The following is a 15,331-nucleotide window of genomic DNA, read 5'->3' on the forward strand; positions in this document are numbered from 1 at the left end:
CTGTGCTTGCAAGTTAGTAACTTACCCTAGAGAAAAATGGGTATGTTAGAGTTTCTGGTCCCAAATCCCTGTGTCAGAGCTACAAGTGTGTTCTAGCAGCCAGTGTTCAGCATTGCAGAACAGAAAGTTTGGTGAAAAATAAGATACTTCTGCTGTTTAAAAGGCACCGAATGCAAATAAGGTAACACTGAGCTAAGTCCTATAAAGAGACAACCAAAGGAACTCATAAGGTGATAACATAGGCAGGAGTCACAGTAATCTCTGGCCAGAACTTGACAGACATGCCAACTTCAAGTGCAGGATTGCAGGAAATCTCCGCATTGCTCTATTACAACAAAAAGGGGGAGTAGCAGAACTTTTTCAGAGTGATATAACTACTGAGCAATAAGAATCTTAAATTGTTAGCTTTGTCTCTGATTTCAAGCATGGCTAGTACTTGAAAGTCCTAGCTATAACTTTGAAGTGTAAAAGCCCAAAACAAAACCAACCCGAATGTAAAATCACAGGATAGAATACCGGGTTGGAAGGGACCTCAAGAACACCTGGCCCATCCTTTCTTGGCAAAACACAGCGGAACCAGTGTGGCTTCCTGTCGCATTTCTTCCTCACAGGTTTCACAAACTTAAGACATTTAAACGGGTGATCCTGTGTAGCAAGTTAATTGTATGGAAAGACCAAAAAAAACCCATTATGTATTCTCTCTTTGGGACATTTATCTCACAGAGTACCAGTTCTGTTTTAATTAACCCCAGTGAGAAATTAAAGATGGGTAGCACTGCTTAAGGAAGAAGAAAAAACAGTTGAACTGCTAAAAGGTCAGTGTTCAGACAGACCTTAATCTTCATGTTTCTAATAAGCTTGAAATTGTCCTCTTTCAAGTTGACCATATTCAAATAGATGTTTTCTGAACCAAACTGATGTGAAACTCCCACATTATTGGAAGTCCATGCTGAGGCTTTAACAAAATACAAAAATACCTTTAAAAAAGCATTTAATGAGGGAAAACAAGTCACACTCCCATCTGCTTGACCTTAAGTTAATAATCTGAGTTTACTAAAGTGCAGAAAAGCTAGAAGCTTCTAAGCTAAATTGGGGAAAATCCATAATACAGATTTTTTTAATGTACAAATGCATTTTTTGCGGTATCTGTATGAACATAAGGGCAGCTAACAAAGCATTCATCATTTCACGAACATGCTGTATAGTCCCTCTCAATGCAGTGCTGCTATATGTCACTGAACATTTTCTAAGATTGTGGAAGCTTCTGCCACAAAGGTGGTTGTCCTGCCAGTTTGTCTTGTACTCAGGTGGGTCAGGCTTTCAGCTGCCTGTGGAGGAAAACAAAGGGGAATTTCACAGTTAATATGGGAAATCCGTCCTTACTATTCCCTTGTATCCTGGCTGCCAGTGTCAGGCTGCTTCCATCCACACACAGGTCCATATGGTCACTTTTATGTCCTGTCCCCTTCCACCTCTGGAAAATAGATGCCTACCTGACTGCAGCTGTGAGACTCTGGTACCAGTCATGGATCTCTTGTTGGTTGCTGGACATCAACAGCAGTGTCTTCTGTGGAAAGGAAAGCTGAAAGGCAAACAGAATCTGTGGCATTCCTTGCCAAGGCAGCAACTCCAGTAAAAAGAAGGTCATCACCACTGAATTCAGTCCCTGCGTGCTGATTTTCACCCTTCTCCTTCCCAGATAGAAAAATTTAGCCTTAATATTAGGCAAAGCCAGAGGCTGCACAGTACAGAACAAGTGCCAGTCTTCTCCATTGTTTCCAGTTGCAGTTGATAGCTCACTTTGACCCATTTGGAGGTGAGCAATTACAAGTCTCAGCAGCTCATCATCCAGTTTTCTAACATATTCCAAGCTGTCCCTAGGGATCCTTCCACTGCCATCATCCACAGGTCACAGCTTGCTCAAAGAGTTTTTTGTCACAGCTCACAAAAAAAGCTAACACAGCCCCAGGTGCAACCTTGGAAGAACTGACCTTGAAACCCCTGCAGAAGACTCTGGCCCCTGTCAAGGAATCTGCAGCCCTCAGGGAATTAGATAAACAACACCTGTTGTAATAACACCCACATCTTCTTGACTTTGTTTTTCTACATGTTCAGTCTGTAGTCAGTGTAATGCTACATATTCATTGTCATTTGACTGTGGGGCTCCCCCCCCAAACCTGTGGCTCTGATGAGGGCATGTCAGAGTCCTAGTGGAGCTCCTTACCTGAGCTAAGTGAAGCAACCAGCAGCCTGTAGCCCCAGAATGTGCAGGAGGCTCTATGCCATGAAAGGAAAAGTACTTCACTCAAGAAGGGAAGGGTTGCCCTAACTCAGACTCTTTCACTGCATTTTATCACCACTCTTATCATCTCGGTCCTGCTTCTGCTGAGACAGCTGGAGACCTGCTTCCAGGTCTGACTCCACTGGCTCTTCTGCCTGGCACAGGTGGGAATACTTACACTGAGGAGCCCTCCCTGGCTCTGCGTGTGGCCGAACACTTTATCCACTGAGCACTGGTGGAGTGGGTAGACAGCCTGGCAGGACAGTTTGTTCGAGTTCAGCAGGTGCAGTGGGTGGCAGGGCTTCGCTGCAATGAGGATATCAGAGAACAGGAAGAACATCCTGCGCTTCAGTTCTTCTCCCTTTGAAGGCACCACCAAAAGCCAGCCTTCCCGGATATACCAGCGCCCTGGGCATGCAGGGGAAACAGAGACAGCTGTGAGATCTGGGGAAGGGCGGGAGGGAATAAAAAGGAAAGGATGTGATGACACAAACAGGAATAGAGTGTGAGCCACCCTTGCCGGTTGCCGTGTTCTACATCAATTCCAACCACTAGAAGGCACTGATGTCAGCTGAGTCCAGTCCACCAGCGTGGATAACACTGGTGCAGAAGCAGTAACCAGCCCAAAATGCTTAGTATATGAGGAACAGCTGAAGATGTTATAAATCTGCTATGTTAATTAAGAGTATATTATCATATGCAAGTCTCTTTAAAATGATCAGAACAAAAACACGGTTTGAAAATGATATGCATAACATTAAATTAACATAAGCCTTCAGAAAACGCAGCATGAACTATCTTAAATTGTGTTGCCCAGCTGTTTGTCATTAGTGGTGAAACAGAAGCTAGCTTCAGCTTTGAAAATCTATTATTTTTTCCTTGTTTTGTTTGTGTGTGCTAATTAAACAGATAAACCCTCCTCCCCAAAACTAAAACAATGTTTCACAGGTCATCTAACTATGTACAGACCTACAGTAACCAAGAGATTACAGATTGCAGATGACTGTTCTAAAGAGAAGGCATCAAAGGAGATACAAAATGAGAGAGGTCTGAGTAGGCAACCTTATCAACCTCTCTTGCACAACTGAGTCCGGTGTCATCCACCTGTGAAATGAATTGTGATAACACAAGAGGAAAATAATCAAAACAATTTAATAAGCCTAGCTGTAAGCAGCAATTTTAAAAATTGAATAGTGAAATAAATGAAATAATTAAAGCAGGACTTCTTACTAGGATTTTTGTGGAAGATAGCCATCAACTCACAGGAGTTATGAAGACACCTGCCAGTAAGATTACTTATAAAAATGTAAAGCCGTAACAAGGTGTTGCCACCTGGTCTTGTCTAGAAAACATCTGCCGGGGAATTTCAGTCACTCTTTCATGCCTTAGCTTCTGTGTGAGCTATTAAGAACCTTTTAGGAAAAAACCCTCGGTTTTGTTTTTATTACGGATTGTGTCTTATTAGCATGCTACAGTCACAAAAAAAAAGAGGTGAGTGGATTCCTGCTTAGCTTATTGCACAGGAACCACTCCTTATCAGAATAAGAAACTGAGGAAGACAAGGGTGAGGTGCAGGAATCAATCCCTGTTTAAAAAAACAAATGGGAGGATGGTGTCAGCAGCATGGGGCTGGACTGGGAGCTGTTTCCCTCAGGCTATGCTGTGATCAGACTCAGAGGCATACAGTCTGACCCAGACTGTACTGGAAGTCTTGGAATATAGATGCATGTCCAGGATCCCCAGACGTACAAGTTCTAAGAAATTGTTGTGAAAGAATGTGCTCAGTTAAGGCAGCAGTTCTGGCTGATACAGTATTTGTCCTAAATATGGAAGGCAGCAAGAAAAGCAGGGTCTCCTCACTGGGAGCAGGACCTCTCAGAGGCATTGGTAAATGTGAGACACCATCTCCAGCACTCACCCTTCGCTCTTAATCTACAACATTTTGTTTTCTCTCCTGCTTCCTCTTGGCAACAGAACACAATCTTGTCCTGCAAAAACTATCTTGTTTCTGGAAAGCTGGACCAAAACTTGCAAGCTCCAGCTACCTCTTATGTTTCTGCTTCTCATATCTAATGGTAACTATGTTACTCCAGCCAATGGAAAACAGGACTACAAGAATTCTCTGTCCTAGATAATGGAAATGCTTTTACTGACCCCCAACACTTGTCCTACTGCATCTCAGAATTTTCAGAGACCGAAAAATCAGTGGACCAAACACTTTCAAACAATGGCCATCTCTGGTCTAGTTATACTGTTTTGGGGTGTTTGGAGGTTTTTTGTCATGGTGTTACTTTATTAGTTCTGATATTCAGGATAACTGATTTACATTTTTACGCCTTTTACAGCTTTTTACACACTACACCAAGTGTGCCCAGGCACCCCAGCACATGCTTCTGCTCAGTATAAGCAGAGCATACCTGTGTTAGCTGCCTTTCACCTGATCACTGAAAGGATTCTAAGAACAGGAAAGAGAATTGTAAATTAATCTGCCCATTGACTGAGCATCTTTGAGAATAACCTCTGATAAGTAACCTTTGTTCTAGCTGTGTTGCTTTGGCTAAGATAGAGTTAATTTTTCCCATAGTAGCTGGTATGTGGCTGTTTTGGATTTGCACTGAAAACACCATTGACAACACAGGGATCTTTTGTTTATTGCTGTGTAAGCACTGCTCAGTATCAAGGTCTTTCCTGCTCCTCATCCCACAAGTGAGGAGGCTGGGAACGTACGTGAATTTGGGAAGGATCCCAGCTGGGACACCCAATCCGTTCTCCCCAAAGGAACATTTTATATCATATGGTATCATGTTCAGCCTGTTATGAGGGGAAAGAAGGACAAAGGGGGGGAGTTTTAAAGTGGTGGTTCTTGTCTTGCCAGGTAACCACTATGTGTGGTAGAGCCCTGCTTTCCTGGGAATAGCTGAACACATGTCTGCCCACCCACAGGGAGTGGTGGATGAATTCCTTGTGTTACACTGTTTGCATGAACAGCTTCTGCTGTACTTGTTAAACTGTCTTTATCTCAGCCCATGAGCTTTCTCAGTTTTATCCTTCCAAGTCTTTCGCCATCCCACTGGGGAAGGTTTTTTTCAGCCAAAGATCCACAGGTATGAATTTCAACCACATTCACAAGTATCTGGAGGTACTTGTCTTAGAGACCATCACACACAGTGACTTTAGCACTCCTCTCCAGCTGCAGCACTGTGCCTGGATAACCTCTGAAATAGCAGAGTTGAGTGAGGCTACAGGTGAAGCCCCAGGTGACGGTTTCATAATTGCCCAGACTGGGCACATTTCTCACAATATTTCGTACATAGCTTGGAGTGTGGTCTGTGCATGGAGAACACCCAGTCACATAAAAGACCTGTTATGCATTTAAATATTCTTACATGCCAGTGACTGTGGCTTTATCTAGCTCAGCTATCAACACTGATACACTGATTTATGGCACAGTTTAACCATGCAGATAGAAGAAAATTCTCCATATGAAGGGTGTGAGAAGAATTCCATCAATCTTGTAGCTTAAGGCAAACAACAGCACAGTCCTTGGGCCCTTGACACTCAGAAATCTATGGCCATGCAATCCAGCTATGCAATGGAGGAGGGACAATACCACTACTTACACTCTGCCAAAATGTTCAAGTGTCTCTCTTTCATTCCCACCTGGGACTTACTTACACTCCTGACCTTATTGGTCTCCTAACTTTCTAACCACATCAGCTTCTCCTATGTGAATGTCAGGCAATTAAGCTGTTGCTTATCCTTACTCTAAAATTCTTAACTTAAAAAAAAGTGCTTGAATTGGTAGTCATATTCTTTTACCACCTGAATTTGGGCAGTAGGGGAAAACTGGTTAATGTGAGTTGAGCCAGAGATGAAGGAGAACATATCTCCATGTATCTCAGCACAGTAGAGGAAAAACAGAGCTGTCAGTAAACCCACCTGGAGTCAAAACCTGAGTCTTTTGTCCTTTGAGCAGTTTCTGAACCCGAAGTAGCTGCAAGGAGTTCTCTCTCTTATCAAAGATGTCTTGGACCCACTGAGATACCTCAGAAACAGATTTCACAGCCTCTGAAATTATAGCAGCATACCCTGAAGTTACCACAAATGAATGCTTATTTCACCTTATACATCTTGCTAAGCAAAAATAGTATGAAATTAAGAAAAAAAGTTTTAAACTAAATATCAACAACAGCTTTATTCAGGAATTTCTGCAAGAGATTGGACTAGATGACATCCAGAAGCCTTTTTCCAACCAACAATTCTGTAGTTCTAGAAAACATTTGCCAATGAAACATTAGAGAGAGCAATGATTTCCTGGACTTGGAAGCAAAAACAGGGAAAATGTCCTACAAGTGGTGTTAAATGCTTGTGAGAATCACAGAATCATTTAGGTTGGAAAAGACTGCTGAGATCATCAAGTTCAACCTTTGACTGAGTACTACCTTGTCAGGTAGACCATGGCACTGAGTGTCATTTCTTGAACATTTTCAGGGATGATGGCTCTACCACTTCCCTGGACAGTCCATTCCAATGTTTAACAACTCTTTCCATAAATAAATGCCTCCAAATATCCATCCTGAAGCTCCCCTGGCACAGCTTGAGGCCATTTCCTCTTGTCCTGTTGCTTGTTACCTGGGAGAGGAGGCCGATCCACAACTGGCCACAACATCCTTTCAGGCGCTTGTAGAGAGTGATCAGGTCACCCCTTTTCTCCAGGCTAAACAGCCCCAGCTCCCTCAGCCACATCTCACAGGACTTGTGCTCCAGACCCTTCCCCAGCTCCATCGCCCTTCTCTGGACTTGCTCCAGCACCTCAGTGTCTCTCCTGCAGTGAAGGGCTCAAAACTAAACATGGGATTTGAGGTGTGGCCTCACCAGTACTGAGCACAGAGGAAAAATCACTTTCCTGGTCCTGCTGGCCACATTATTGCTGATACATCCGGGATGTCCTTGTCCTTCTTGGCCCCCTGGGCACACACTGGCTCATGCTCAGCTGCTGTGGATCAGCACCCCTAGGGCCTTTTCCTCTCAGCAGCTTTCCAGCCACTCTGTCCCAGCCTGTGGCAGATTGTTGTGACCCAGGGACAAGACCCAGCAACTGGCCTGGTTGAACCTCACACAACTGGCCTCAACCCATGGATCCAGCCTGTGCAGAGCCTTCCTGCCCTCCAGCAGATCAACACTCCCACCCAACTTGGTGCCATCTGCAAACTGACTGAGGGTGCTCTTGATTCCCTCATCCAGATCATCAATAAAGATACTAAACAGGACTGACCCTGGTACTGAGCCCTGGGGGGCACCTGTAGTGGCTGGATATAGCATGAAGGACATAAATTATCCTAGAAAATTGAGGCAGAGAGTCAGAGAATGGTTTGGGTTGGAAGGGACCTGAAAGATCATCTCATTCTAACCTGCCAGCCATGGGCAGGGACACCTTCAAATACATGACATTGCTCAGGTCCACATCCAGCCTGGCCTTGAACACTTTCAGGAATGAGACATCAACTAATTCCTTGAGCTACCTGTTCCAGTGCCTCACAAGCAGCAGAGTTTAAAAAACATGAGCTGCCACTTCTCTAACCTAGCTACTAGGCCATTTTCACAGGCAGTTATTCAATGTATTTTTACTCCTAATGTGTTCTTAGGGACATCTTTGTCAAGACAGAGAAGGAAAATAGTAACCCAGAGAGAGAGAGAAGAAGATTTTCTTCCTGTGGAAAAAGGCAGGAGGTGGTAGTCAAAATATTCTTAGCAAGGAGTCTATCATTGATCAAAGTGCCAGCATTTACAGGTGGAATCATACTTGCAAGTTTCTGGTACTCAGCAGTGTCTGGGCTGGTGTTCTGCAGCAGGTCTCTGAAGAAATGCTTGTACCTGAGTTGGAGAGAGCAGGTTTAATTCCCAACAAGATACCAAGAACAGCAGGAGCACCTCCTGTTAGACAGCACGGTGAAAAACACTCGACCAGGGGACAGAGTAAACCTAACAAAGCAGTTTTGGTCATACTTCAATCGCATTCTTTTTATCATCAGATGTCTCAACTAAAATAACCCAAGTATTTTGTACATCTGCAAACCTTGGGCTTTTCCTGGGGATACAATAAAAGCAGCCTCACAAATCACTGAAGTTCATGAGATTCTCTCAGAATTCACATAAACATGCCTTCAATAAGTCACAAATTTCTCTTTGAATGATCTATTTTTAATAGTATCTGAATGGTGGCATTCATACCATGTTTCCTGCCCATACAAGAAAATAAAGGAATTTCTATAAGAACTAGGACCCGCCTTTTTCTTTTTTCCTTCCCAGTCTTTACTGGAGAGGATAAGATCTCTGCAAATGCTTTCTCCCAATAAAGTCAAACAATAGGAATTTAACGGATTCACAGATTGGCAGAACTCATATGACCTAGTGCATATATTAGGAGAGTTTTAAGGAAACTTGAACATGATAGATCTGATTAATGAAAAAATTAGACTTTCTGTTAAAAAGCTCACAATTTTCCAAATAGTTGTACAGCAACAAATATACTACTGTTTTGCAAATTTAAAGGAAGTATATGAAGAATTATAGTAAAATCCCACCAATCAGCTTAAAGTTTATTTCTGCCAAGCTGATTAAAAACACTATATAAAGCTACATGAAAGACTTTGGTATGATCTCTCCAAGTTATTTTCAAAGAAACAAGGTGCTCAATCTCTCAAATTTGCTTTAGATGGTTAAAAAACAGCTACTGGATCTATAGCAGCAGAATCTGGGTTCCCAGAAAACCATCTTTATTACCCACACACCCTCCCCAAGAAAGAGCTGCCCATGAGTGCATGTAGCACTCTCCTCATGCAGTCAGTTTGCCTCTTCGAAGGGGAGATGATCATAGAATATCCTGAGCTGGAAGGGATTCACAAGGATCATCAAGTCCAGTTCATGCCTCTGCACAGGATAACCCTAAAAATCACACCATGTGTCCAACAGTGTTGTCTAAACACTTCCTGAAACCTGGAAGGCTTGTTGCCTTGAGAGGGAAAAGCACCAATCTACAGTGGATCTGTCCAGGCTCAGACAAATGTGATAGGCATCAAATCTGAGGAAAGCATGAGGCCCTGATAACCAGAGAGGAAAAAGAAGCTCTCCTCTGTTCATTAATCTCATTTCTCTCCAAAAGCAACCATCTATAAGAGCCACAATGCTGCTCCAGGTCAGCAATCTGCATAAAAATGGAGCAAAAGCATCTCTGGCAGAGAGCACCACTTCTGCAGCATTTCAGTCAGCTTGCTTTCATTCAGGGCCAAACTTCAGTAGCTTACTGAGATGGCAGCCTCCAATTCTACCCAAGAGCTAGAGGAAGGGCATAGGAGCCAGGGCTAAACACACCAACCTTCCTGCATCATCTCCCATCCATGTACATGGATTCCACTTTGTAGGCACATCCTCAGTTCTGTTTCATTGCTGTCTCCATGTTTTGATTTTGAGACAAATTAGGCAACTTTCCCTCTCATAAAAACAAAGTTACATTCCTTTATCCCTTCTCATGCTAATCCCTTGAAGACTCACAATTGCTTACTTACTGGTGCAGCCTCTGCAGGGGCAAAGGAAGCAGATCCTCTAGCTCCCTCCCTTGAAACTGAGGTCGAGCCTCCTGGAGTTTCTTAAACCGCCGAAATGACTTATTTTTCCTCAGTTGCTCCTGTGTGCAGCAGAAAAGGGATATAGCTTCGAGACTACAGAAATAACTATGTGCTCTAGTCTGCACCAGAGCTTCAAACTCTTCACTTTAGAGTTTATGACTTCAGTCCCACAAGCATCAATTTCTTCTGTGGCTATGGGCAGGCCATTGCCTTTGTCCTGACCATCCATTCCAGTGGCCAATGGAAGCAATATCCCCCTTTAATACATGCACAGCAAATGGAAATAAAGAAAAAGAGAAGGTTGAACCAGTTAGGAAAACAAGGAGTGCCCCAGTGGCTTTGTGCCACGCCTTTCAAGAAAAAGCAATGCAGATCTGCACTCCCATCATCTCAAGACAAGTATCCAAAATGGCTTTTTCTCTCGGAAAATCAAAAGCATGAATATATGCATGCAAAGACAAGAGAAGGAAAACATCCCAGTACATTCTGCATCTGGGGACAAGCATGGAGACAAAAACTGGAATTTGGGTGGTTTAAATTCCAGATACAGCTGTCAGGATTTTGGAATAAATATGTATCCTGCCAAAATTTCTTGAAAACAGGTTGTAATTGGAGACATAAGTGGGAAGAAAAAGTTTTCTTCAACCATAGGAAAAAAAACTGTGAAGGAAATGAAATACCACTACTAGCATATAGTTGGTCGTAGTGGGAAAGACTAGGAGACATGACAATTCCTAGAAAGAGATCTCTGTATCATAGTGAAAGCCGGGAAATTCTCTAGGCTTGCCAGCTAGGAAGGAGCAGGAGTAAATACAGAACCCTGTTTGAGAAAGCTGTGCTCACCATATGCACATACACACACAAACACCTGAAAAAAGCATCAGAAATTGGAAGCTCTAAATAAGTAGAGAAATTTTCACCATTTTATTGTGGAAGAAAGCCTGAATTTCATCAGCCCAGAAAAAGTAAGAACACTGATGACTCCAGAAACAGAAGATAAATGGAAGGATGTGCCAATTTCACAGAATGGAAAAAGAGAAATAATATGAAGACTAAAGTAGGTATTTACCTTCAAGGTTTTATTTGCCTGCTCCAAATTCTCTGCATAGTGGCCATAAAGATCCAGACTTTGACAAAAATTTTCCAGTCCTGGTCCCAAATTCCCTTTCTCCAGGTGAAATGACAGAACACTGTGCACAAGGAGCAAAAAGCTTGTGAAGGATGCACTACAGATGGCATTTTCACAACTCCTTCTGATTCATTCCTTTGGTGGCCTTCCTTTACCATTCTCCACCTCACATCCAATTTCCACGCCAGATTTGCCTGGAGGTCAGACAGTGAGCCACAGAACACCTTGTGGAGCAGACTTACTGGGCTTAAACCACTGTCTAGTAACTGGGTACCCAGATATGTGATACAGATCAGGAGATCCCCGGGGACACCTCCAAGTGCCACTAAGGCTAGCAGTGCTAGGAGTGAATGGCTGTTTAACAACATGTTAGCCTTGTTTCCCCCAAATCTTACTTTCTCATCAACATAGAGTCCTTCCAATATAATTATAGGAATTGCATCCTGTGTCCACTTACTGGCTGGCAGAATATAAGGATTCCAGGGGTCCAAATATAGTTTCCAACACAGCAGGTTTCAGCGTCCCTTTGGCTTTTAAAATCGTCACAAAGTACTAAGTAGGAAAGAAAAAGAATTTCAAACAGGTAGAATTCACAAATCATCAAACTGAATGGTTTGTGTTGGAAAGGATCTTAAAGACCATCTACTTCCAACCTGGTCGGGGACACCTTCCAAGCCTCATCCAACCTGGCCTATCACTTCCAGGGATGGGGCATCCACAGCTTCTCTGGTCAACTTCTGCCGGTGCCTCACCACCCTCACAGTAAAGAATTTCTTCCTAACATCTAATTTAAACCCACTCTCTTTCAGTTTCAAACCATTCCTCCGTATCCTATCGCTATATGCCTGTGTAAAAGTCACTCTTCCTCTTTTTATAACCCCCCTTCAAGTACCAGAAGGCTGCAAAGGTTATTAACCTCTGAGGTCACTCAAAGGTTATTTGTGGCACACGGCAGAAGCCAGAAGCTGCAGCCTGAACACTCTTTGGCTCAGAAGGATATCAAACATTGTGAATGTCTACCTAAGATATCCACCATCAGATGTAAGCCTTACTTGTAGCTTTGACCATAACTGTAAACACATGGAACAATACTACAGCTGAAAAGATTGTACAGTGAACGCTACTGCGCTACTACTGAGATTCAACAGTACTACACTGAAAAGATTCTGTTTCAGTGTCCTCAGACGCATCTGTTTTTCACTCTCTTGTCCATAATTTTTGTATTGTCTGTGTCCCTACAGTTCATACATCTCAGGCATCTTAAGGTGAGCCCCCTATTCAATCAAAACTTGAAAGATTTATGTCTGTGTACAGAACAAAGCTAAAAGGCCAAACCCATGCGCTATTGAATATTACAGAGGACATAAAAGAAAAACAACAAAAAACCCTTTTAGCCACAGTAGGTGTCCCAGGCGTTAGGGATGTATCAAAGTCTTGCTCTTGACCCTTCTCCATGAAAACACAGATAAGTATGTGCTGTCTGAATACACCCACATATCAGAAGGGGCAGAAATACTCACCGTGAGCACCAAATCCAGCTGCTCAAGGTATTTGTGTTCCGTTTCCAGCAGTTCCTTGGCTGCCCGGCTGCGCTTTCTCTCCCAGCGAGCCCTCTGGTCTTCCACAGTGTTTGCTCCAAGCGCAAACAGCAGGGATGAGGCACTCATGGCAGAGTCAGGGCTGATATACAGGGATCTAAAGGATCCTGAAGAGCTAAGAAAGATGGACACATTACAAAAGAATAACCCATGTTGCAGGGCAAGATTCTGAACTAAAACCTCTGCACTTTCCTATGAAATAAGGGAAGTCATTTGCCACAACCGTTATTAAGAGTTTCCTTCTGTATTCCGTCACGTTGGGCACAGGGGCCCTGCATCAACAAGAGGCACAGCATTAGAGAGACCAGGCTGTGAAAGCAAGAGCAGTACATGACAATATATCTGTAAGCAAATCTCAGTGCACAATCCCACGTGCAAACCACTGCTTCCTGTGCTTTGCCCTTCCCATGCTTTGTGTGAAATTCTCATTAAACTCAAGCAAGTTAGTGGGTGGAAGAGGTACTGTGGATAGGAGTAGAAAACAACCATAATATTTGTCTTGTGAGGGAAAACAGAAGAGAAAGAGACCACTCTTGCTTGTTTTCCCATGGAGGTTACTAAGAAGTGAGTGGTTTGCTTTGTCATTTACTAACAGTAATTTGTGCTTCTGGAAGTGAGAGAGGCCAAACAGCTGCTGTGAATCACACCCGCTTTGCTCCTGCTCTGCTCTTCTGCTACAGTATCATGATTTTGTTACACAGAAAAACATTCCCCCTTTCAGCATGCCCTCTCAGTAAAAGAGGAGTTTTAGCAGAACAGCGGATAGATATTGTTCTTTTGATGAAAATGCAGTGCAGGCAGTTGCACACTTGCCCAGGCATTAAGTCTGCAGTTTCACTGGAATCTGAGTAACCTCCAAAAAGTTCTGGTTCCCACATGGACGAGATACACTAATACAGAAAGATGTGTCATCACAGAGAAGGAGATTTGTCAAACACCATCTTCCAGAGACATTTCAGATATGTAAATCAATGTCTGAAACAAAAGCTTCACATCAAATGAGAACCGGGACTCATTTAATGAGTTTGCAAAAGTCCAGAGAGCTGAGGGACATGTGCAGTGTTTTACAGTAGCAGTGGCTTCTCCAGAGGTTTACCCTCATATTCACTTACAGCACAGCCATAAGCCTAACCAAGGCCTTCCGTCTTGGTCAAACAGGGCAGACCTGGCGTGGATGGAGGCAGCACAGCAGGGAACACCACCCAAAGCTTAGCATTGGTCCTCCCCTTGAAGTGTTTGAGGCCAGGCTGGATGGGGCCCTGAACAACCCTGCCTGTGGAAGGTGTCTCTGGGCTTTGGAGAGGTGTTGGAAGGAGGTGGTCTTTAAGGTCCCTTCCAACTGAAACCATTCCATGATTCTATTCGTGTGCATTTGCAAAGTACTCACCAGCAATGGACTAAATCGCTGCCATTCGCATAGCACCTCTAGCCAGGGTAGACTGCAGTCAGGATGTTTATTTTGCAGATCAATTTCTTTTAACATACAATAATTAAAACAAACGAACAAGTTATACCAGGTTTAACCATCTACTGCTCACATAAAGAAGTTCAAGCACTCCCATTATTGCACAATATATTCTAACTGTGACAGGTCTGTAGGGTGAGAGCTGTCTGCAGCCTGTGGGTACACTAGAAAACACTTCACCTACAAGTGACAGAACTGCTTCAGCTTGCTTCTTCCATCTCACATTCACAAACCACTGAACACACTCTGTTACTGTTAACTACCTTATAATGCACCATTAGCAGCATGCCCTCCAACATTCCTAACTGTTTCGAGTACCCTCAAAAAAATCTCTTGTTATTATTGCAGCAGAGCCTCTCTTGATATTTCAGGAGTGTAACCACATGGTGGGTCAGGTCCAAGGGCCACATGGCCCCGCATCCCACACTGCGAGGTAAGGGGAAGGGAAAGGGAAAGGGAGAAACCCTGGAGCCCACAGCCAGTCCCCCGCCACCCTGAGGCATAAAGGAGAAAATATCGCAGGAGTTAATACTGTAGGTAAACTATGCACCTAGCCTTCCTTCAATTCGCCTGTGCTACTGGGTATTTAAAAGTGGTTTTGTAATCAGTCAAAACCAAGGGTATTAGATTCTTTCAGCAGATGAGAAAAAATCCATCAAAAGTCTTACAGGATTCAACAGAATGCTTTTCTTGACCAAAAATGAAGCATTTCATTCATTATCCGGATTTTGTGGAATTTTTTTTAAAACAACTTAAGTATGTTTTAAAGAAACAAATGTTTCCAGTAAAAAAGAACGCGGGTGCGCTGAAAAATTTTAACTAAACGCTAACCAGATGTTTTTCTCTGACTGTGACATGGGTTCAGGAAATACTTGGTGGAATCAGGGACCAGTTTAGCTAAAGGGATCTTTAGGGGTCATCCAGCTGAGACCTATGCCCGGAGCGGGACTACCACCAAAGTCAGGCTGGGCTGCACAGGGCTTCATGCTGCCCAGGACCTTTCCACGGGTTGAGATCAGGACACGACGGAACACGACACCGACACCGGTCGCGGCTGAGGTCCCTGTCTCGGTTTCGGTTTCGGTTTCGGTCCCGGTCCCGGTCCCACGCCGCCCCCGCCGCCCGTTACCTGCCGGTCCCGCCGCCGCCCCGCGTTCAAACGGCGGCCCCGCCCCGATGGGCGGTCCCGGGGCGGAGCGGGGGCGGAGCGCGGCGGGGCCGGGCCGGGCCGGG

At 43.8% G+C, this 15,331-nt stretch overlaps 1 protein-coding gene across 1 annotated transcript; it reads right to left on the reverse strand.

Annotated features, from left to right (window-relative positions):
* Positions 1-974: 974 nt before the first annotated feature.
* On the reverse strand, positions 975-15,289 carry ARHGEF39 (Rho guanine nucleotide exchange factor 39). The gene is made up of 11 exons (XM_019283282.1): positions 15,228-15,289; positions 14,021-14,106; positions 12,556-12,748; positions 11,493-11,587; positions 10,976-11,096; positions 9,847-9,965; positions 8,085-8,155; positions 6,221-6,349; positions 2,460-2,689; positions 1,494-1,582; positions 975-1,328 (listed from the first exon to the last, which is right to left on the reverse strand). The coding sequence occupies exons 3-11, from the start codon at positions 12,700-12,702 to the stop codon at positions 1,313-1,315; spliced, it is 1,017 nt and encodes a 338-aa protein (XP_019138827.1). The 5' UTR covers positions 12,703-12,748; positions 14,021-14,106; positions 15,228-15,289; the 3' UTR covers positions 975-1,312.
* Between the last annotated feature and the right edge of the window lie 42 nt (positions 15,290-15,331).

The sequence above is a fragment of the Corvus cornix genome, chromosome Z (genome assembly GCF_000738735.6).
Source record: "Corvus cornix cornix isolate S_Up_H32 chromosome Z, ASM73873v5, whole genome shotgun sequence".
NCBI lineage: Eukaryota > Metazoa > Chordata > Aves > Passeriformes > Corvidae > Corvus > Corvus cornix.